The 25,310-nt window shown below is 42.2% G+C and overlaps 1 protein-coding gene across 2 annotated transcripts; it reads right to left on the bottom strand.

Moving 5' to 3' along the window:
• Positions 1–691: 691 nt before the first annotated feature.
• pdxkb (pyridoxal (pyridoxine, vitamin B6) kinase b) lies at positions 692–24,711 on the bottom strand. Of its 2 annotated transcripts, XM_030071017.1 has the most exons (12): positions 24,481–24,711; positions 18,299–18,353; positions 13,085–13,189; positions 10,037–10,120; positions 8,022–8,056; positions 7,309–7,394; positions 6,307–6,352; positions 5,942–6,053; positions 5,283–5,419; positions 5,092–5,158; positions 4,477–4,515; positions 692–4,132 (listed from the first exon to the last, which is right to left on the bottom strand). In XM_030071017.1, the coding sequence occupies exons 1-12, from the start codon at positions 24,559–24,561 to the stop codon at positions 4,017–4,019; spliced, it is 963 nt and encodes a 320-aa protein (XP_029926877.1). In that variant the 5' UTR covers positions 24,562–24,711; the 3' UTR covers positions 692–4,016. The 2 variants fall into 2 exon arrangements, with proteins under 2 accessions (XP_029926877.1, XP_029926878.1); XM_030071018.1 differs by lacking the exon at positions 4,477–4,515.
• Positions 24,712–25,310: the final 599 nt, after the last annotated feature.

Raw genomic sequence — 25,310 nt, 5'->3', positions numbered from 1 at the left:
AACATAGCACTAAAAACAGTTACCAAACAATGATTATTACATTTCCTCGTTTTTGTTTCATGTTTTTGTTTTGGCCACCAAGAACAGAAGAAACAACATGATGGCGAAGATGAGACTGTTGATGGGGAGGAGAGGAGAGAACCACAGTCACTGGCAGACGGAGCGGTGGGTTTTAGTGGCAGCCGTGTTTACAGGTGGGCTGATCACAAAACAGCGGCGGGGGGAAGCATGGAGGGGGAACGCACAGGAGGGGAAAGTGGGGAAAAGTAGCGACAGTCTCACGGAGAGATAAGGGAAGTTGGGGTACGGTGTAACCATTTCACATCCACACAACTGGCTTTGAGCGGCAGAGGGCGAAATGAGAAATGTGCTGCCTTGTGCCACTTTTTTCTGCCTCCGTCCAATCAGATCAATGGAGAGACAGGACGTGTGTGTGGTGACTTTTGTAAACAATAAAGATATACAGGCAGACAGGACACTGTTTGACAGCTGGAGGGGGTGGGGTGACGCAGCACATGACATGAGGAGGAGGGAGACGGAGGGAAAGACATTTTGGACACACGGCTGCGACCAGAACCAAAGGCTCGTCTATCGACCTCTGGCAGATGGAGGAAGAGGGAGCTGTGCAACATCACAGAATGATTGTCCTCTTGAACGTACCTCTTAGCCCCCTTGCCAACACACACGTTAATTGTTCTCCTTGTGTGTTTTTTTTTTTTTTTTTTTCACCCTCCTTGTCGTCCCTCATCCACCATCTTTTCTAGATTTGCTTTTCAGGGATGTCAACCTATTGTTACAGACACAAATGCTCACACACAAACACACACACACACAAAACCCTGTGACCATAAAGGACATGTATATATATATTTATATATATACACACTCTCTCACACGCAGACACAAACACACACACACACACTCACACGCTCGGACACAGACAAAACAGGTAGACACATTTGGACCCAGTACGGCTGATGAGTGTGTTAACAGGAAGCAGGGGATTGGACAGTGCACGTGTCAGTCATGGCGGAGCTGAACACTGCTTGGCCGAGCACACACACACACACGTGGTATTGATATGACAATCAGTGTGCCGGGGTGGCGCAGTGTAATCATCAGACTAATACAAAATCAATATTGACTGTACCACGTTTTTTTTGAATGAGCCTGTTTTTTTTTTTTGTTTGTTTGTTTTGTTCATCAGGCTGTTGATGTGCACAATCCCTCGCCTACAAAATGAAGCTGTAGTGAACAAAGGAACAAGAACTCATGGTGATGCTGAGTTACGTTTCCTCCCTTCCCCCTCCTTGTCCTCCCCCCCCGCTCCTCTCCCTCAGTGAGTGGTGTTGTGGTTGTAATGTCAGGTTCCTAAGGCAGTATCACAGTACAGTCCATAGAGAAACAACAGCAGTACAGAAATACACTGGCCTGCCCAGAACCGCACACCTGGCACAGCTGGGACACTGACAGGGACCTGGAACTTCTCTGAGCCTCGGGTGATTTGGTTTTCGAGTCGTGAAAACACACTTTGGTGCCGAGCAAAGTTAAGCCAAAACTCAGCGCACTGGCTGGCAAAATTTTTTAATTGTTTCCTGTTGTTATATAAGCATACTGAACATTCAATCAGGAAGCAATAGGAAGTTATAAGCGACCACAGTCAGCACGTCACTTGTGCATTTAAAAAAAACAAAAAAAAAAACAACAACAAAAGATCCTGGAGACGCCGCGTCGTCACTCCAGACACGTGTGGCAATCGACAGCGCTAACAGTCACTTCGGTAAAATCTCATTTCCTGTGGTGCCCTGGTAGCTCAGCGGGCTAAGGCACATGCCAAGTGCTGTGACATCACGGCTCTGAAACCGGCTCATGACCGCTGTCACGTCATATTCTCCGTCTCTCAGCATTCACGTCACACTCCACTGTGCAACATAAAATAAGCATCCTCACACTGTCATGCCTCGAGTTTTAGACTTAACGTTAAACTCAGGCTGGGGAACTCTGCCCAGAAGACCGGCACACAAGTGACAAATTCATGCTGACGTAACAAGTTATCGAATTAGCAATCTCCATAGCAACAGCTTACAGTGACTGCTTGAATTCAGCAGGGATGTTTGCTCGCTTACCAGCTACAAAGCTACAACCTCGCTACTTCACCTCGATTCCTGCTGCTGACTAAAGTTGGGCAAATGTTTTGCTTTAAAATCCAAACGTATAGTCCTCTGGATTCTTCAGGGCCATTTGTTTTTGATGCATTTTTCAGTGGCTAATCTCTGAAATTATCAGTGTTTGCCCGATTCCTGACATTTGTCCTCACATTGCAGACAATTTCCTAAATATTCATATAAATTATTACATTGGTAATTGTATTAATATTGATAATATTCCCAAACATAAATTATTTCATTTTCCTAAATATGAAATAAATATGGTCTATAACAGAAGTTAAAAATGGCCATGGTGGGAATGTTTCTTATCCTTAAGAAATGTTTAAGGTTACTTTCCCATGTTTTCTTGTTTGTGGAAGGCAGAACACATTTTGGAATGAAGGTTTCATTCCCAAACATTAGCTTGCCTATAATAAAAACAAGATTGCTATCTAAAAAGTATCAGTTTAGACTTTATCCTCAAAAATGTTTTTTATGTAAGATCACTGACCTGTAAATTTAACAGTAAAACATCATGTGCTTTACTTTCACCACAATGAGCATTTTAAGTGTGTAAGTCCAAATAGAAACAGGATATTTCTAGATAGGACTATCTGATTTGGAATAAAACTTTTCACATAATTTCTGCTGCTGTTAAATTACAGAGCTGCTACTAAGCGCGGGGGATGTCTCCAGCTGTGACAAGGAGGGTCTCCATTCTGCGTTTACATTTCCTAAAGTATTATTGGCACTTTTATTGCGTATTGAGGCCTCCAGCAACTTCAGTGGCACAACTCTCAGATATAGGGTTCTGGGCCAGAGCTAAACCGGGTACAACCCGGTGTATGGGCGGGTTCTGACACTGAAGGAGCTTAATTCTGACTGGCTGATGCCGGTCAGATAAACCAACAGCGGCTCAGATAGCTCATGTTCCTCATTTTACAAAATGGAACTTTTCTTAAGTTGGGATGAGAGGTTCTACGGTGCTATGGCTATTAGACAGATAACTATTAATAACAAACGGCAACGAGTGGAGCCCCTGGAGCCTCCGTGGAGCAGAGTGCCACAACCGGCCCATATGTCTCTGGTGTAGGTGATATTATGGTGTGTGTGTGGTCTATAGTACAGTAGCATCAACACAATGGTCCAACAGACAGATCAGATAGAAGATATCATACAGATGGTCCAATACAGTTATAGTACAACATCTATACATCAACTATACATTGTGCGTTTTTTTTTTTTTTTCCTTTGTTATATTTTGAAGGAGGGGAGTCTAAAAGGTAGGACTTGGTCACCATTAAATCACTGCAGTAAGGACAATAGAGGAGGGGCTGGGTGGGATCGGTGGGGCAGGGCAGAGCCCCAGATAGACAGTGGGCTTGTGTGGCAGCCATGTTGGTGCTAAAATCCTGCTCCACTGCCGCCGCTATATGACTGGTGACTCAACACATCTTTAGTGTTTGGTGGATTTGGCATCTCACCATGTTGATGTCATGAGAATGCATTTGCAGTCAGCATTTTAGCTCTATAGAGAAGGCAGCAACATGGAGCCGGTAGCTCAACCTGGCCTGAACTTTCTATCCGTGGCTCTGGTTAAGAGACGAGGTTGAGGGGGAGGGGTTAGGGCAATATGGGAGTTACAGGTTAGAGGTACAGTTTAAGGGGTTGATAAAGAGTTAATGGGTAAAGGTAACAGGACTTTAGACGTTTGAATACTAAGGACTGAGGGAATCGGAGTAATACAGTTTTGAGGTTAGGGAATGAGAGTCAGGGTTTGCAGTGATGAGAGATTTACTGGGATACAGGACTTGAGAGATTTATGGGTGAGTGGGACGGGGTTAACATGAGTCTTATGAGCTGTTAATGTTAGGATATGACTGTGGCCTCCATAACTATAGCAGGGTCTTCTATGTCAGCTTTACTCTGAACCATCCTCAGCTCCAGCTGGGGCGGACTGGGCCTCCTACCAGGACCTGCTAACTCTAGAGAGAGAGAGAGAGAGAGAGGAAGATGAAGAGGAGAAGAGAGAGACGGGGGTGGGAAGACAGAAACAGAGATAAACTGTGAGTGACACTTTATCAACGACTTTAAACCCATGTACAGTAAGTTTTTATGCAAAAATACACCCGTCCCATGAGCCTAAACCACAGTTGCTATGACAATGGCAGCCATGATGTCCCAGTCACTTTAATTGAGACCGAATGAAATTTCGGTGTCAGACTTCTCTGTACACAGGAAGTGACACATCACAAATTAGCCATGAAAGAGCCATAAAAACTGTCTCCTAAACAGCAGTGAGCAAGCGTCAAAAGAAAGCTGGACTCACCGACGCTAGATCTTTTGCTTTTCTTGTCCTTTTGGCATCCTTTAATATAAAGCATCACAGACTACTGTCACTTTATGTGGTTAAAATAAAGTTCAAAATGTTCAGTAACCTCTCGCTGCCATTTGGAGCTGCCAACACACAAAGTTGCCTTGTGCTGACCTTTGAGCACAAGGCAGTTCCTACCTTTAAATACCTTGAAAACTGTACAGTACACCTGCAGTGTGCTGCACAATTAATGAATTTACATTTGTCACATTTAAACAATGCCCTTAACCACAGCGACACACAGAGTCCAGAATAACAAATAACAAAATGTTGTCACAAATCTTTGGCAATATTGGAGGTTTTGCTCATTTCCTACATTGCCTTTCTGTTTTACATCACATCCTGCATCTTAGTTTGACTTTGTCAATTTAAATATTTTGAATAACTGTCTTAATATTATGAGTCCCCTGCTGATTGAGGCAGTCATGGCATGATGAATGATAGGTTTGGTTTTTGGTCTCCAGGATACCAACAGCACAGGTTTAATAAGTCTGAGCAAACAAAAAGAAACTTTCAGTCAAGTTTACTTATGTCACTCTTAACACTGATTATACAGCCTGCTTTGATTACCGTGGGCGTAAGATATGGTCCTCTGGATAACGTGGTGCATCACTGAAAATGTTTTCTCACAGGCCGTCTGAGGAGAGAGCGAGAGACACACAACATTCCGTGTTACAATGTCCAACCACAGCTTGCATTGTGTGTGTGTGTGTGTGTGTGTGTGTGTGTGTGTGCGTGTGTGCGAGTGTCCATGTCCATACCTTTAGGTCATTGGGGTAGTGGTGTGTCCATGCCAGCAGCATAGCAGCAAACAAATCTCCAGTTCCTACAAACACAGCATCTACCTTGGGAACTTCTATACGAACTCTCTGTGTCGTCCTGCTGCCGTCTGGAAGAACTGAACAGAGACACAACACACACGACTCAGGCTGGACCCCTTATGTCTCCACACACGCACACACGCACACACACACACACACACTCTGTCACACACACACTGTCACACACACACTGTCACACATCTCTCCCCAGACCCACTAGATGGGGGGTAAAATCTTCAGAAAATCTCATAATCTTGCGTATATTACTTTTAAATCATAATGAACCACATGTGCCACATGTATTCATCACAGGACAAAGCCATTTCCCAAATCTGTCCAAATCAAGTTTTACTTTGACTGCATAGTTGCTGATTTTTAAAAAAATGACTTTTATGAATTTAGTTGTATTAATTCTCTTCACACAGTGAGTTTGGCGTTCTCTTCTGAGTGCAGTGGCAAGACTCACAGTGACAGAGTGCCACAAACTACCTATGGTGGCCCAAGGGGGACAACAGTCCCATTCAGGCATGAATATTTGCTATAACCAGCCTGGCTCACACACATTCACACACACTCCAGTGTGTTCACACATCCCCTACCAGAGCGCTGGCTGCCCAGGGAGACAAGGAAGCGGTCTCCCAGTCTGGAGGGAAGGTCAGAGGAGGTGATGACCACCGTGTCGGGGCCCATGGCGTGAAGCAGGTCCATTACCTGCAGCAGGAACACAGAGCCGACACACACACATAAGACTGGAGAGTGACAGCCTGAGGAGACACCAATAGTTAAAGAGCATCAAGTTCACAGAGCCAAAACAATCCAATAATGTGATTCTGTCAATATGCTGCTAGAAGTGATTGTAGTAACATCTAAGAGTCTCAGATGAAGACTTGTTTAGGACAGGAGGGGGGATAAACAGAGGAAAGGAAAGGAGAGGAAAGGAAGCATAGATGAAAAGTGATGTTACCTCCACAGCGTCTTTCTCTGTGCTTATGTTTTTCCCCGTCAACAACCTGAAACATGGGAAACAAATAACCACCAAATCATCAGAAATGAAACAGTGGCATCGAAAAACAAAAACACAGAAGAGAAAGTAGGAAGACAGTGACTGCAACTAGTAGCCCCAAAAGAAAGTCCAAAAAACTTAAGCTACTGAACATACTCTGAAAAAGGCCTAACCCAGCTTACCTCACTAATTCCTGGACAAATAAGGCTGGGTAAAAAATACAGTTTGCCTAAGATTTTCTACCTACTCTCTGACTAATATGTATATTGCTTTCCATAACTCAGAGGCATTACAGTCTAGAGCTTGTCATCATCTACAGAGTCAGAATCAACATATAAATCTGTTTCTGTAGTTCTCTACTAGCACCACTAGGTGGAGCCATCTGTCAGTGAAATTACACTTGCATTGCGGTTGCAGACCCACTGAATCTTTTCAACTGTATCTACATTTAACCCTTTTCCATCAAGGCTGCCCCCAAGTCATTTAGCACGAAAAGCAGGTTATGGATGCCAGAAATCTTAATTTACCCCGGGTTTCAACAAATTTGATAATCAAAATTCAATCTAGGCTAAATCTACACAACAGTGCCTGAGATACTAAAGTCAGTGGGAAATTTTCAAAAAAGAAAGAAGAAAAAAGCAAAACAATGGAAGGACAGGAGAGGAGGGAAGGCCTGTCTTTTGTTGATTCTCACCCAAATTCCTGGCCTAACAAAATAGAAGTGTTAGATAACAGCATTACAGCTGTGAGTGGCATTACATAAAGCCATTTTGTCTAATACTCACCTACTCACTCTGTTACTAACTCACTGACTTTTTTGTGTCATGGTAATCTAGGAAAAAGTTATACTACATTTGTTATTTAAAAAAATGTTAAATAAAAAAGTAAACATAATATAACCATTGAAAAGACATGTTAAAATACAAATTATTAAATTATTTCAAATTAAAAATGACGACTCACTCTGCCTCAAACTGATTGGGAGTGATAATGTCAGCAACAGGAACCACCTTGTTTTTGTAGACTGGATGGAGGTTCTGGGGAACATACTGAAGAAAGAAACACACACACACACACACACACACACACACACACACACATACACACCGCTTAGAGTCGCATACATAAAGGAACACACACAATATACACACAATGCTCTGAGGACACACACACACACAAATGCATGTACACACAAGTGGGCTGTGTTAATTCTAAGCATATCTAGTATCTTTGCTTTCAATGTAAATAAAATTTAAATCATGAGTGCTGCTGACAGAATCTGATCGTGAGACATGAACATCTACATCCTCTCACGCTGTCATACACACACACACACACACACACACACACACACACATTCAGTGAGTCAGTGTGACTCAGTGTGTATAGTGCTGTTAGATCATAATAATCCACTTGTCACTGGGAATTGAGCCATGTAAACCCCCCAAACAAAAACACAAACACACACACGGCACAGGCGCACACACAAACACACACACACACACACACACACACACACACACACACACACATACACACACACACACACACACATTTGTACCCACCCACGCGTACATACATAAAAATCCTAGAGCATTTAAAGAATTCATGTAGCATAAAAACAGGTGCAAACACGCAGACAGAGACACAGAGTATGCGGTTTCCATTAATCTCACCATAGATCCATGATCTCCAAGGACAGGGTCACACACTGAAACGACAAACATTCAGTCAGTCCCTCCACCAAGACTACATCAATCACAGCAAAACACAAACGCTGCAGTGATACAGCCCAGGCTCACAGTGGTTTGTGCAATACTCCCAAAATTTAATCTACAGATTCGTGTACCTGGACACAAACTGTCCATTTTTTTCCGTGACATTCAGCATGAATTTCAAAGTAATGTATTTCATGTTCAGTATGTATGTTTGTGTCTGTACCGCGTATGGAGAGGCAGTATAAAGAGCCCACAAACTCCACATTAGGAGGAATGTGGGATGGATGGGTCCACCAACACAAAAGACTAGGGTTCGATTCTGGAGGCCCTTGTTTGTTTCCTATTATGTTACGTACGGGGTAACGTTTCATAACATTAACCATGGCCTTTCCCTAACCTTAACCAAGCTGTTTTGTTTGATACTGGAATCTAGCCACTTCAATGCTCAATTCAAATTAAATTAATGGCTGAGCAATAGCAGGCATGAAGCTACATTTGGAAATGCAGCGAACATCTGTGCCTTTTCATGTCATTTGTCCAATCTCTGCATTCCTGCTGTACTGAAAGAATGTAAAAGACTGAGAGGAAACCCCACTTCATTTAAAGGAAAACCCCACATTAAAACACTCAATCGGCAATTGCTGATGCACCTAGCATTTCTGGGTGCATTTTGGTGTATGTTTCTTACTCCCATGAAAAACTGGGCAAATACAGGTGATGTGGAGTGACATTAAGTCCCAATGGAGTTTAATAGGACAAAATATCTTCAGCTATATAAACAATCAGTGTTTGGTGTCAGTCCCTCACAATCACAGAGCAAGACCTTCTTTCTAGACTCACCATTCTGCTTCAAGGTCCAACAATCATACAGTGAGAAATCAACGGTAAAAGAGGCAGAGAGACCAATTTCTACAATTTCAACAGTCCAGAGTGCAATGTAGTCACAACAGCATGTGGTGTGTTTTGTGTAAGGGCTGCCACTCTCCGGGAGAAACTTGCTCTCACTATTTGTAACACTATTGCTCGCTACATCTAGAAATATAACCCACAGCTCAGTGCAACAAATTCACACTCATACTCTGGATTTGTTGAAAATAACTCTGGGAAAAGTAGGAAATTCATAACTGAGGTCCAAGTAGACAAAGCAGGTTGAGAGAAAACAGGAACACAAAACAGTAAATTACAAAATTTCACCAAAAATCAGTATAAAGCCATGTTAAGAGAAGCATAACTTTTTTGTAAAGAGTGGATCAACACTTTAGCAACCCGGCACCAACTGTTCATACCAAGCAGCATCTTCCCCTTGTGTTTGGTAGGAACACAAAAACAGGATTACTACAAGCGCTACCAAACGTGACTGCAACACTGGCTTTGTGTTGATTTCACTGATTTCTATATGTGCCTGCAAAACGTTTGTGTACATTTTCACCTGGTATATACTGTATTTCTGACCATTTGAAACACTATTGCAAGTACTTTTCCAGTCCTGCTCTTTCCCAGACTTTGCTCAGCCCTTTTCTAGTCCACGTAAGTTTGCACAAGGTGAAACTGAATTAACCCAAATAAAGAACAAACCACAAGTATCAGTTTCACTTTGATTCGGACCAGGATGTTTGCACTAATGGCCTCAGATTGGAGTTGTGGAATCAGCGAGGAGCTGTTTTAGTTACGGATGTTGGGCCGCTCTTCATGACAGCAGTCCTACTTTCTCATTTACGCTGATATGTGTATTTTTACATAACCAAAGCAGTTTAAATGTATTACTCAGACTGCAGGCTCTTGAGATTCCCATCCACAAAATGACACCCAAACTACTTTTGCTTGTAAGAGGTGACATTTGCAACTAAATCAGTGACTCATATTCTGTTTTTGTTTTTTCTTGATGCACTCTTAGCCTGCTTTTCCTTGAAAAGGAGATTCCTAAGCTGGTTTGTAAATTAAATGAAATAAAATGAAATGAAATAAATACTTACCATAGACCAGGTTTGGGTTAGCTCTCTTTAGCTCCTGAACAATGTCCACCACCATCTCGAGGAAAGATGTGTCTCTGGTATACCCTAAATACAAAACACACACACACACACACACACACACACACACACACACACACACACACACACACACACACACACACACACACACACAGGTGTGTTTACATAAGATAAATATTAATATAGAACGTAGCCCTGCTGTGTAGTGATGCAGTGGCAGTTCTAGGAAAGACAGCAGTCCCACCAGTTTGGAAGTAAGAGCATCGATAATGAATCCCAAACAAAAGTGTGTTGGTGTGCAGACACGGCGCCCCGCACACGCTTATCACGCACTGCGCGTAGGGCACCAAGTGCCTGGGGGGGCACCAAAAAAAAAAACAAAAAACAAAAAAACAAAAAAACAAGCTCGTGAAAAATCATCATAATAATAGTAATCATAATAATGATATATTTAAAACTGTGTTAAGTGTGTAAAACATGTTAATAGATATAAGCAATACAAAAATAACATAGGCTTATTTGCTCGAGAAAAACATGAATCTCCTGTGCGGCCCTCTCCCCAGTCTACCTTTGGTGCCCCCCTCCCCCATCCCCTAGTGGTTTGCTCCATTACGCTTCAATCGCAAGTTTGGCAGACCTTTATTTTTGGACATGTCATCGAAAAGGCAACAAGAGTCGGGGGCGGAAAAGAGGAAAAGAAAGAAACAATGAGATGATGCTCGCGCGTCACTTGCAGGTAAGACAATAACAAATGTTAATTTTGTTACTTTTAGCCCTAGTATGCATGTCTATGCTCGTGCCAGATAATACTACCGTCAACAACCTTTGTAACGTTAGCTCCCACTAGCCATGTTCAGACGTAAGTGTTACGTTTCAAATAATTGATGCTGGGCTAGCTAGTTATTTTTAGTTGTGTATATGGATATGGATCTGGAGTTGAGATGTCTGTATTTGGCGTTTGTTATGTTCTATGAACCAACGAGTATGTGATTGTGTAGTGAAAAACAAAAATAATGAGTTGATGAATGGAAAACGGGTCTTGGTAACCTGAACTTTGATGTGATATGCCAAATTAGACAGGTGATTGATTATCAGCCCTCTTACACCGGCGATGTCTGAGCCGACAGGATTCGGCATGCCGACGTTACATAACGGTGACCGTTTAAGATATTCAGAAACTTTAAAAAACATCTGAAACCGGAGCTTTGCGCCTATATAGAGTGCCATTACGGTAGCATGTAGGACTACTGACACTTCGACCGTCCAATCACAGAAGATTCCCAGTTTGTAATGTGAGCTTGGCACTACCGTAAATCCTGAACCAATTGTGCTATCGAAAAAATTACGACGGTTTCCAAAAGCAGAGAGCCGGAGGTTTCCGATGGAGTGCGGATACACCAGTCATTACGGTGACCGACTGGCCGGCAGCTCACACAACATTTTCGTGAGGTTCATAGGCCAAGAGCGACATCTGCTGGTGAAACTGTAATTTGAAAAAATCAATATTAAAGTTGTGTAGATTTCCCCTCTTCATATTCATAGTTTTCAGACTATGTACAGAATTTTTATATTGTGCCCCATTAATCCTTGTCTATAAAGGTAAAATAATACATTTTTCTTGTACCAGTGTTTTAAATATAGGCCTACATAATACTATAATTAATTTTGAAATATTTTTGTACCATGGTTCAAAACTGTATTTCACTGTAGAATCCCTGAGTATTTTGTCTTGTATTTGTGATTACAGGCTCAATGCTTCGATATGTGCAAGGAGGAACACAAAGCCAAGTGGAAGATCCAGATGATCAACCATCTACAAGCAGACATCAACCATCCACAAGCAGACATCAATCACCAACCAGTTCCTTATTCAAGGATACTTAGTACTGTTTTTACAGTTTTGACAGATCTTTATTTAATAGTGGTGTCATTTATTTTTTATTTTAAATTATTTTATTTTATTTATTTATTCAAGTGTTTGGTGCCATATTTAGTTAGTGTTTAGTCAGTGTGTTATAAAAAAAATATTATTATTATTTATCTCTTATTTTTTCCAACAGTTTTTGAAACATAAATGTTGAAAAGTTATTTAGTAAAATAAAGAGAAACGCAATGACAAATACTGAATTATTGTTCATTTCTGGTGGCGGTGGCGGTGGCGGCCTGGGGGGGGCACCACAAAGCATTTGTGCTTAGGGCACCCAAATGGCTAGCGCCGGCCCTGTTGGTGTGCATCCTGCAAAACATTTTTTCAGCTTTCAAAATCGTGTCGACTGCTGGACCATGTCCACTTCATTCATTCTGGCAAAGACTCCCAGTGAAGCTCAGTGAACACACTTGTATGGAGCAGCAAATACCTGAACTATTACCTCAAAATTCCTGAAAAAGTAATGAACCTGCAGCAAACTTTGATCCTTGTTTGTAATGATACAGTTACATGTTGCAATGTGACTTCAATCATCAAATCCTTGGGATGCATTAAAAGTCTGGCTGCACAACAAAACAGCTATGGAAGGGGTCACCCTGTGATCTGAGCTCTCCTGAGTCTGGACTCAATCCAACTCCCGTGTGCAAACAAGCAATATAAAGAGATGAGGAGGGGGAGCAAGGGAAGAAGAAATACAGACACAGATTTGAATAAATACAGCCACAGGAGATGTATAACAGCTATTTTCAGACTAAGTGTAGTCACACAGAGAAGTGACCTAATAAAATCCAGTCTTAAGAAGCTGATGTCAAAAATCACAGCAAATTGACAGTTATAACCCTAACCTCAGAAAACCATGAAACATACATAATCTGATTGTATGACTGAGGTGGAAAACTGCAATGGATTATGTTAATTTTGTGCAGGTTATCAGTAATCTGTGAGGGATTTTGACAGTAAAACTCCCAACTGTGTTTGAGCATTGCTGTAGTAAGCAAGGGGGGCGGGGTGGAGGTGGGGGGTAAAGAGCAGTGAGAGCACAAAGGACAAACTAGTGTGCACGTGTGTGTGTGTGTGTGTGTGTGTGTGTGTGTGTGACTTACCTGTTAAAACGTAGTCATAGTGGTGTACGTTGTTCAGTTTGATTCCTTCATAAAGAACATGGAGCTCGTCTGCTGTCAACACCTGACCTTTCCAGTGGGAATAACCTGCAGAGAGGAGAGGAGAGGAGGAGACTTTATTTTTTTATTTCTAAGTTCTACTAAGTTGCTGAAAAGTGAGGTAATTTTAGAGTTACCACACTGTAAACTCCAAGCTGGTCTACTGAAAAAGCAAAGGGGAGAACTTCTTGCACATCTGGGTTAGACACAAAAAGATGCATTTTCTACTCAAAACCAATGCATTCTGGCACATGTTTGTCAAATTGACAGTAAATACACAAGTCCATCAAAACACATCCCCACAGATGCATGCACACACATACGTCATTGCACATCCATTACTATGATGACTTTCCAATCAAAGTTTTCCATATACATTCTCTTAACCCTAACACCAAATCTCTCCACTATATAACCCTTATCTGACCCTATTTCTAATCTTTAACCTAAACCCAAGCCTTGAGGCTACATTAGCCACCTGAACAAATGACAACCTGCAAAATGACTTCCTTACTCACTATGCAGGTCTAAGGAGCAGGTTATTCAAAAAGAAAAATGACTGGGTGCTGACAGTTGTTAGGTGGTAAACTCCAGGTGAATGCAAGGTGCTCTTAAAATCAAACAGACGCTCAGTTAGAGAAGAGCGGCCCCGTGGGCTTACCTCAGGCAACTCACATCGAGCCAAGCATGTAAGTTAAAACATCTTTATTAGTTAGGACATATCCAAGTGAAAAATCATACAAAGAAAAGAACGTCAACTGGTTTCAACCCACACTGGGTATTCCTGGAAAGAGGCTAGAAAGCAACACCCTAACCAATAAAGGCCTTTTAACTCACAGCCTCGTTTTGATGTGAGGGTGCCTGAGGTAAGCCCATGTGGCTCTTCTTCTAACACATTGAGATCATTTATTTGATGTAAAGTGCGTTATAAATTAAATGTATTATTATTATTATTATTATTATTTATTCTTCTCTGGCACTTTATTCAAACTCTAGAGCAGATACTTAGTTCAGCTCATTTAGGCAGATGAGACTGATGCCATCTGAACTGAAGTGGCACCAAAACAGCCTACCCACACCAAGATGATATAAAACGTGAGTCCTGGTCTTCTTCCAAAAAAAAAAAAAAAAAAGTGCAGCTCAACTCATTAGAAAGTGAAAATAAAATCTGAAGCTACAGGAAAGAACCCCAAAGTTTACAATTTAGTGGCTTTGTGGCTCACTGTTCAATAAATCCTTTTTCAAAGCAGCCACTCTGAGGTGAAACAGCAGCGTAAACACAGGTGCTGCTAATAACATCAATTAAGGTTCTGTGCTGTTCTCTGCCTATAAGGACACAAATATTAACGTGTGCTCCTCACTTCCTCATGACTGGAAAGCCAAGCGGCAGAAAATGAACTGAGGGTGAACTGCAGTCTGGCTGATATTCATATTAAACAGTAACTAAATGGCCAAAAATAATTTTACAGCTGAAAATCAATTGGATGGGTATTCAGTAGTGATATTGATGAATTTGGGTATAAATCTTGACATTTTAGTACAGAGTATGATAAATTCTACATTTTGTGTTATAAATGTGCATAGTCACTGCCCTCCAATGGTTGCTGCAACTGAATTTTCCTATTGGCTGATCTGGTGGCAGGTGACATACAGTATATTGTGGCAGCTTTCGTCACCAACCAACACCCACATTACATGTTGTGCTCATTAGTAGACAGCCTCACACAAATATGTAAGACTGATTTTTTTTTTTTAATAAATAAATGAATAAGCTTAATGTTTTTGTGTCATAGGTTTAATTTGGTTCCCTTTATTTAGCTCTAGGATCTGGTCACGTTTTAGGCCACATTTACGCAGAAACAGAGAAATATCTAAACGGTTCACAAACTGTCAGGCATCGCTGTATCTTGGCACGACACCGGCAACCCTGGTCCCAATGCTAACAAGGAAACCCTCGTAGTCACCGCTGTGAAAGTGACAGGGATGCTACAGTGTGTGGCAAGAGTAGAGGACTTGCACTGTGTCTAAATGTCAGTGTAACCCAGGGTGTGTTACAGCTGAGGAGATGAGAGCATTATCCATCGCCGGAGGAAGCCATGGCCACGGGAAAGGAGCACCCACACAACGACGATGAAATCACGAAAGGTATGTAGGCATAAATATGACGTTTTGGCTTGCCATGCTTTGATAATGCTACGTCTGTGAGACTGTTATTAAACACCTTCATATCCGCATATCCAGACAGAGTTTTAAAAGTAAGGGCTGTTGGCTGCATATCCCAAAATGTCTGTCTTAGGTCCTAAAACCGACCACAGCAGTGCTGACTCCAGGCCCAAACGTCGCAAAAGTTACGCGTCTTACAACCAAAATGTAACAGTGGGGTGTGTGTGGGGGTGCTGATGGCTGAAGGAGGGAGCATAGGAGAGTGGCTGGGTGTGTCCTTACCCCACCACCCCCACCTGCAACACACACCACACACACACACACACACACACACACACACACACACACAGATACTTTTTTCATGTCATCAAATGTGAACCTCAGAGAATCTAACACAAAAACAAACGCAAACTTGGTTCAGATTAAAAAAATAGCAAACTGAAGGTACAGTATTTTCACATTCTAAAATTCATCAAGGATAAAAGAACAACACCAAAACACACACACACACACACACACAGAGATGATCAAATGGACACTGTTGGTCTCAGCCCTCCTGAAGCCTCCAGCCTCAGTATCTGGTCGACCCAGAAAGAGAGAGAGGGGAGGCTGTGGAGAGCCAGAAAACACACCCCTCCAGTCACATACACACCTACACTGGGTCACTCTGCGGACTATGTGTTTGTGTGTGTGTGTGTGTGTGTGTGTGTGCCTGCACATGTACATGCACTGATGTCTCTGTGAGTAAGCATATACAGTAAGAATGTCTACTTGTGCCTCTATATGTTTGTACGTGCATGTGCCATGAATTCTTATGTTTGCATGCATTAGTGTGTGTGTGTGTGTGTGTGTGTGTGACGTGTTTGCTGCAGGCTGATGATGTCGCAGCTCCAGGTGAGTCACAGCCAGGTCACGTGGTGTGGTGCCGGTTGCTAAGCAACAAGCTGGCAGAAAGCCGGAGGGGCCAAGAAAGAGAGATGAGCAGTCCCCAGCGTTGGCAGCGCTCGGTGTCTGTGTGAGTGAGCGAGCGAGAGCGAAGGAGGCAGCCGAGGAGACCAGAGCCCACTCTGACGTCATCACTCGCTGCTGTCGCAACTGATACAGCCTGCCTCTGTTTACTGCTGCGTCCTCTCACTCTCCCCCTTAATGCAGTTTGTCTTTCACTGTCCAACTCCCTTTCTTTGGTTCTCATTGTCTGTGACTGTGGCTCAGTCTGCTCTAATTCCACCATGTCTCTTAGACACACACAGCCACACACACATATAATCTTCCATTTTATGCATCAAATTACAGAAACCCCTCACACAAATGCAATTACCACTTTACAATACACATGATCTGATTAAGCGAACCCTTATGTTATAAACTAGGTCAAGGTCCCTCAAACAGACAAGCATTTGAGCCCCACTTGTTAAGCTATTCCTTCTTCTTCTTGATTTGAAGGTGAACTGCAGATCTGCCTTCATGTGTGGAGAGATAATAACAGTGAGAGTGAAACCCTATGATTAGAACACTCATTCGTATGCATTCTCTAAATGGGATCATTTCTAATTAATTATAGTGAAGTCAGACTCTTCTTCATTTTGCTGTGAACCCCCCTGGAGGCCTCCCATACACTTTGAGATCTTTTTGACCAGCGAGGGTAACCCAGGCCCCCACTGAATACTTTCTTCTCCAAAATACCAATAAGGACATGCATTTCTTTGTCTGTCCAATTTGTGGTTTCCACTGTTCTGCAGAGTGTTTTGCAGTTTCTTGTTTCATGGTGGTTCTATTTAAATGGCTGTGTTGTGTTGTGGTCCCCATCGTTTACCTGAGTGTGTTCATGTCAGTGTTCATGTTAGCGTCAACACTTTATGTTTGTCATGTTGACCAATCAAGAAAAGTGGTGGCATAATTCTTGGATATCAGATTTTAGTATCACCTCCCGAACAGGGCAAACTTTGACTTGAAACAGTGTCATTGCCAATGGAAATGATCCCAGGATCCATGACAGAGGATTCCCAGCATGACACGCCTCGCTAAGTTCCTACAATCAAAAAGGGCTGTTTGAGAACCACTGCTTAGGCCCATATCCCCTTAACTTTTGGATGTTAAAGGGACATGGCTGCACCTCTCGTCATGGCTGCTTTGCTGAATGATATATACATCTCCAGGAAGGTGAGTGCTAAATTACAGCATTCCCCCCTTTTGTGAGACAAGTCCTACACTGTCTACCCCGATTCTACAATACCCCACCAGCCAAAAAACCTGTAATAAGAGAGCATCTCTAAGTGATGGCAGGTTAACTGTCAAAAGAGAGGCTGGTAGAGGAACTTACCTCTAAAATGTACGCTTCATGTTTTCATAATTTACTGATACTACGGAAAGTCTGCATTCCTGTGGTCATGGACTGATCACATCCACTGTGAAGGAACAAGCAGCAGCTGGGCAGATGTGTTTGTTATCACAGCACTCAGCTGATTCATTCTTCAAGTCCAGTTTGCAGAAATAACACATTAAGACAAAACACAACTGCAAGACACAGTGGAGATTCATGACTGATGAAACCAACAATTAGACTGATCAAGAGAACACGCTGTCACCCACAAATGATGCACAAACCCCTTTGGCCGGTCTGTAATACATTTAAAATATTCAAACAAGGAAAATCTCTGTCTCTCTCTCTCTCACACACACACACACACACACACACACACACACACAGTGTAAATGGAGCTTTTCCCCCTACAGCAACCTGTGTGTGTGAGCGCTGTTCTGACGTTACCCAGGAGGCCGCTGACCACCTCAGAGCGTGACTCAGCTGGAGGCTTGTCGGCCTGGGTTTCAACCTTTAATTGGCACCTCTCTCTAAGCAACTTGCCATGACACCAGGGGCACCGGCTGAACCACACACACCCACGCACATGCATACACACCAGCACAGAGACGAAAAACGACTTGCATATTTCTTAACACTTAACGAATGCAAAAGCGCAAATTGATAAGCCTCACCCGTATGGTTGGAGAACTGGACAGAGTTGATGGAGTCCACCTCAAAGCCTAAGACCTAGAAACAGAGAGAGAAAGAGAGAGAGTGAGAAAGAGAGAGAGAAAGCAATATTATGCATCCTTTCTGTGGGCACACAAGTTCAAAATTGTCAAATGTAAATGTCCCAAAGGGAGTACAGGTAAAATGTCTTTGTTTGTTGTGTCCAGAGATCAACCAGGCCCTCACTCTTATAGCAGCAGATACACACATTCCCATGTGCCACATTATTGAATTAAATGCTTGACTCCATTTAACCCTTCCCTTCCTCACCCCCAAAATGAGCCAATCACAGCACAGCGCTCAGGAGTCGTCCGTGCACACAGTCAATTATTATCTACACAAGTCTGTTTAATTGGGCTGAGGCAGCCAGGGTGAGTGGGTTCTTTGTTGTGTTCGATTTAACTTGGAGATACAAGAATGTGCATCAAGAGGGGAGGAGAGTGATTCCCTGCTGAAAGAAGAAGGAAAATGTTGGTTTGGACTTTGCCTGTTCTTCTCTGTCCGGGCCCCTTCATCGTCTACACCAATCAAGACTTATCTGACAGACAGTAGCATAATTTTGTTGAAAGATTAAACGCTCCAAGCACAAAGCACTCAAAAGCATGTCACAACACTGCATCTTGTCCATTTAAAAACACTGTGAAAAATGAACCCAACCTGCAGTCACTAGGAACACTTCATTTTCCAGAGCTCTGCTGATCCCCAAAGGAAAAATAACATTTTCCTTTGCCCCCTCTCCACATGAAGTGTCTTGCTCGGGGACACTTCTGCAGGACAAATATTTGCCTACATGAAGGGCTTGAACCTGGACGTTTTGGCTGAAGGACAGGTTGCATATTCACTACAGCACTTAACTGCCAGACAAAACATTAAAAAGTCAAAACTGTTCTCAAAGCAAGTCTGTTATCTGAGCGACTAAATGTTTGACTATCTCAGTGACTGTCACCACTGGGACCACAAATAAACAAGCGAACCGCATCAAGTTAAAATGCCAAGATGCACTCTACTAATGTTATCAACAGTTTGCTTTAACGTTGCTGTATTTCTGATGCACTATAGCACTGACACTCAACTACTACCCTTTGTTTTTGCATCAGAGTTTCTTTGCCTTATCTAAATTAAGACTGAAATGCTTTTAAACCGGATCCAAAAAACATGATCTGTAGTCATCGCCGATGTTTTCCTTCTCACTACAGTTCTTGCATATGAAGTTTTTCTTTTAAGTACAATGAACATATTTGTAATGCACCATATTCAACGCTACTTTTGATTAATAATGTTTGGCGCAAACACCGACTTGGACACAAACTGTGCAAAAAATCATTCTGTTGCTACATTACAGACCCTTTACAGAACATTAACCCTTTATAGGGCACTCGTTGAAATACTTTGAAATTCAAAAAAACAACCCTAGACTGTTATTAGAGAACATGACAGGACTTTATTACTTCTATAAAATTTTTCTAAAATTTTCATTTTGTAATAGAAAATCAAAGCCACTGAGATTGGTCAAATGCCACAATCATGTGACCTGGGATGAAGAGCGATCTTTGCTGATTGGCTGGGTGAAGACCAAATGATTATTGAACTAACTGAGACAGGGGATGGGCCTGATATGTAAAATTTCTGAAATTACCAAAATAGTCACTTGCCCTATAAAGGGACACGTTCAACATTCTGTGTTGCATTGTTAGTATATGTTTAATTCAAAGTGAACAAACTTTATTTCTTTAGTGAGTTTGTTTATTTTTCCACACCAAATCATGGCTTAAAAGTGAAGACACAAACTGAACCATGAAAAAAATGAAATACTGATGAAATGAAATGAAATGAAATGAAATACTCTGCATACCCTATGTGGTCGGTTGTGCTGATACTTTTGGCATCTGTTGTCCAAATGTAAGATTTCTTTTCTATGTGGGAGTCCTGTTGCTGTTTGCACTACTATGCTAACAACTTACAGGGTTTTTATGGTGTAGCCACTTTATCTCCCACCTGCCTCATCTACTTCTACTGATAAAAGCAAGACCAGGAGAGCAAGGGTTTTCAGTCTGGCAAAGAGAGCCACGTGCCTTACTCAAAGCACGACATGTCTTGAGGGGCATTGTGTTGTGGTCTACTGAGGCTAGAAATTGGCATTTCTTCTTTTTCTACAAAAGACTTCTCCCAGTTTGGCTGTTGAGCACTGGTGCAAGATGATAAATACAGAAAAAAGATCTAGCTTCAATTGTGAAGACTGAGATTTAGCCAAACGCTGATAATTAAGACATTTAAAAATGTTGTTATCAAGCACCACTGCACCTCTGTTGCAGCTGTCCTGGATACGCCTCAACATCACGTCACCTTGGCACAGTTACCCAGAAAAACAAGAAATACACACCACCAACAAAATGGAGCCCAAAATGCAAGGTACATTATCACTAGGCTGTTTTTTTAAATGGCACGTGAGTGTTTTATGGTGGACTTTTCCTTAGACTTTCAAATGCCCAATTACCACTATAACGAGTTTATGCTGCATTTAACATTGTTTACAAGGTTTTGATGATTATTTTTATGGCAGGAAATGAAGCTTATTGCCCTACAGTGTGTATTATATAGCTCCATAAATGCAGAAACAGTCTTGGATCTACAGGTAAAGCTCTATTTTTGCTTCACTGTTCTAAAGTCTACATTAAACACAAGACAAATTCTGTCTTGTGTCTGGATCCCTAAATATAGGTACAGCCTTTCTGTGGCAATTCATTTCCTATTGACTAAGCAGAATGCCAAATGATTGTTTATGTAAATGTGTGGATTTAAGGCCAAGTGGTTTAGATGGGGCAAAGAATATGTTATTTAGGTCAGATCTTTTTCAGCTTCTATTCCTGTACCTTAAGTCACTGACACAGATGGAGTGTTTACAATAGAAAGCTTCTACACAAGTATTATGGGGCACTGAGAGTAGGACACAAAATTAACTTATCAACAAAATTTTAAAATCATAAACCACACACTCTATGCCTTTTTAAAGTAACATTTAAGTGGTTTTGGTACATTCAACTGTATAGAAGCTGTTTCATTATATTATATATAACAGCAAAAAAGGGGTCTCTTTAATTACTGTTTGACTGTACAGACTGATTATTTGAATTATCAAAAAAAATAGTTCTGTTTGCTGCATCATGATTTATTTCTGGCTGCAAACATCCATCAGCTTTAGGTTACATGTTGGAAGTTCACTGCTGATGTGCATATTCTTGATTTAGATGTTCACCCCCCATCTCTATTGTGTACACAATTAACTAGTTTTTGCATCTTTCTGCCCATCAAACAGTCCATAAATAGGTTTGTTCTTGCATTTTCTCTGCATTTTAATCCGTAAAATTCCATAACATTCATTCTGTGGTGTGCATTTCTATTCAGTTCAGTGTCTATGGAGTGCCGATTCTATACACTCCAGTTCTATGGACGCCTGTCTCTATCTTCAGTGACATCATCCAGAGGAATCCTGTGGCAGCCAATCACAGCCCTGATTCCTCCCACCCCTGTCTCCTGTCTGCTGAATGGCCTGAGATCTTCTTTTTGACAGCAAAGTGAGAGGGGCGCCCTGCCTGCTCACTGACACCATTACTGTCACAGCTACCATCACTGTCATTAAGCACGTCCTTATCTTAACATTGTTTCATCATCATCATCATCATCATCATCATCATCATCATCACCACCACCACCATCAGTAGTCTAAATGATGGGAGCAGAGTGTCTGCTGACCTCTGGATTTGTCTGACATGGTTTTCAAAAGCTGGCTTTCCTGACCAGCAGCCACAGTGAATGGAAATTTCACAAACTGCAAAACATGCAAAATTCACCAGCCAGCTGCAATGATAGGAGTGATTAGCAGGTTGGCTCCTGGACAAAGTGAGGGGCACATTAGAGAGATTTACCATTTGTCTGGCGGCTGCTGGCACTTTCCCACCCTGTCTGCATGGCCTGAAAGACTTACACACTTTAAATGTATAGCTAAGAATGTTTTTATCCGTTTGGACATATGATTAAATGCAAAAGGGCTTGTGTTCTTGTGTTTCTGACAGTCTCTGCAACAGCAAACACTGTAAATGTCACTACACTGTGGGGGCTGTTTCGATCAGTTAATAGAGATAATAATGAGATGACAGCGTAACAGTTAAGTGAACTGGTTATGGTTTAGCAGCTGCAGTTTGGCTTTGGTGAACATTAGTACTAACGTTTAGTGGCTGGATGAAGCCTTATTAACCTAAGTTTTATATTGTAGCCTTGGCATGAGCAGCCTTAGTGAGCTGTAATAGTTCAACATCAGTTGTGCTAAGCCCTGGTGACATGCATCAAAGCCCAGCAGCCATTAGGATATCCACAAAATTCATCCTGTGGCACTGTAGGCTAAAAATAGACTTGACACTTGCTATAAGTGAGTGTCTATCAAGACGACAGGACGTGTGGGCCTAGCACAGCCCCAGCATCTCTACTGACTGTCAAACCACAGGAGAATACAAAACTACAACAATCACCAGCATCATCATCTTTACTGCCAATTCATCATTAGCTCATCCACTGACTGGCAAAATCATGGCAATTATTAATGGTTGTAATAACCCTTTTATCAACACTAAGGAAGATGAAGGGATATCACTGTCATGGTCAGCAGGTACATAGTAATCTGTGTATTCTTCCACTATATATCTACCTGCTGCAATCTAAAAACATCTTGTGTCAGATGTGTGTTCTGGGACAATGTACTATATGCATATGTTGCCTTTCAACACAAGATATGTGAACATTAATATGCTCATTTAGCTCCTGATATATTTACTATGCATGTTTTGGTCATTAAAGCACTTTGTAAACTGAGTCCAGATAAGTGATTCATTACTCTTACAGTAGTAATAGTAGTTAGCTAGTGACTCAACTCACTGGTCAGTAGCTCCTATTACTGGGGTAAAAGACATGATCCAGCATATTGAGTCAGTCTAAATGAGTAGCTCCGCAACAGCTGTGACCAACAGTAGTTTTTCCATGTCTTTACACAGTAATTCACTGGGTTATCTTAAGTAATTTGGTCCTATTTACAGTATTTATGCCAGTCATCCCCTTGTGCAGATGACTGATTTGTAAGCTTTTAATGTATCTAGAGGAAGTCCTGCCCATCTCCATTTCCAATAAGATGTTCACACACTTCAAGTCCATTGCAGGTGTTTGTGTGATTGCTGTGAGCCATCTGGCACATGAGTAGCTGAGGCGCAGTTAGTCACTGCTGGACAGCCTGGTTGGATTTTGGGTGCAAATTGCCCACTGAGTCCTAAAAATCATTAGCTGGCATCTGACAAATGCAAACCCCAGACATGCTTTACTTATCATCGGGTACACCGAGTAAATACATTGACATGCAAAAGGAAAGAGGCGCTCTTGTTTTCCGCATATCCACAGTCTGTGACAGCGTTGCCATGAATCTGTATGATCAGTATGCTCAATCGCTGATGTTAGTTGATTAACGACATATTCATTATTGGACACACTTTTGCCAGCTCTGGGAAACAAACCGCTGTTTAACAAATGTATAGGTATTCCCGAGACCATTTGTCTATCTAAATTAATGTAACCTATGAATGTATTTTGGCGTGACGGACGGTAAATCCTCAGAGTCGAGCAAGAATGACAGAGAGGTCCATGATCGGACGGGCTGCCATTCACGTTTTCTGTGTGCTATCGTTTTGGGATTTTCACAGCCCATACAGAAGTGGCATCACACTTTCCATTTTCCCACAGCTACACGTTGGCAGGTGGCAGTCTGAAATATGAAATTAGCCCCTGTGTCATGGCTTATTAGCCGAGGAAACACGAGCAACCGCGGCCGCAAATTGGCTCGTACCGTTAGGTTAGGCGGACGCATCCGTCCGATTTCGGTAAGCAAAGATCAAAATGAGTTTGTACGACTAAATCAGCACATATCGCCACACAACTTTACAAATACATCGGTGATGCTGTTTGGCCGCTGTCGGCTTACTGTCTGTGATGGGTCGACGTCCAAATTTTAGGGGAAAATGGAAATTAATCGCGTCAGACGGGGTCGTGTCCGATAACGGATCTAGAGCCGCTAGCTGTCCGACAATAGGCTTAGGGATGTTGTATTTACCTGCAATGGGAAAGAGGCGCTCTTGTTGCCCACATATCCCCGGACTACATGGCTCTGTATGGACAGAACACGGCATTCCATGGCGACTCCCAGTCAGCCGAGGGGAGGATGCAGATAGTCCGTATTTCAACGATATTCACGACCACACGACACGAGAACTAACAGAAAAAACAACTATCAGTCAGCAAGAACTTGGCTAGCTAGCTAACCCGCTGTCCCCGTCTCTGTCACACGCAGGATGGCGGTGTGTGAGCGCGCGTGGTGGTAGTGAGGATGTGCAGCGTGCGTGTCCAAGCACGCGCGTGTGTGCGTGCGGCTACACACTCAGCTAAGAAAAAAAAAAAGTGTGAATTTGATTGGCAGCGGTTAGCTCGGTGTTCCTGGCTCTGACATGTGTAATCCGGACAGGTGGCACGCGACCAAACCGGAAAACCCTCGTGTGCAGGGATAACTGAAGGACATCACACACACACGCACGCACACGCGCACGCGCATACACCGGTATTCTGCACAGGCAGTCTGTGCGACCACCTAAGTCAGATGACGTCACTCAGGACTAGAAAGCGCATCATCACCACAGCTGTATTTTAATGAGCATGAATGGCACATCTGCATTTCACTTTAGTTTCTATCCGTTCTCAGAATGTCCTCTGCCGCTGGTTTGATTTTATTAATAAATTCATCATATGGTTTTGGACTTTTTCTGCTAGTCAGTTAAAGCCAGCTGTGTGTGTGTGTGTGTGTGTGTGTGTGTGTGTGTGTGTGTGTGTGACTCACACCTCAGAGTCGTGACTGTGGGGAGAATTGACTTGGCAAAGACTGCCTCTGTC

Source organism: Myripristis murdjan, chromosome 15 (genome assembly GCF_902150065.1).
Source record: "Myripristis murdjan chromosome 15, fMyrMur1.1, whole genome shotgun sequence".
Lineage (NCBI taxonomy): Eukaryota > Metazoa > Chordata > Actinopteri > Holocentriformes > Holocentridae > Myripristis > Myripristis murdjan.
This window is presented reverse-complemented; position numbering and strand designations above follow the sequence as displayed.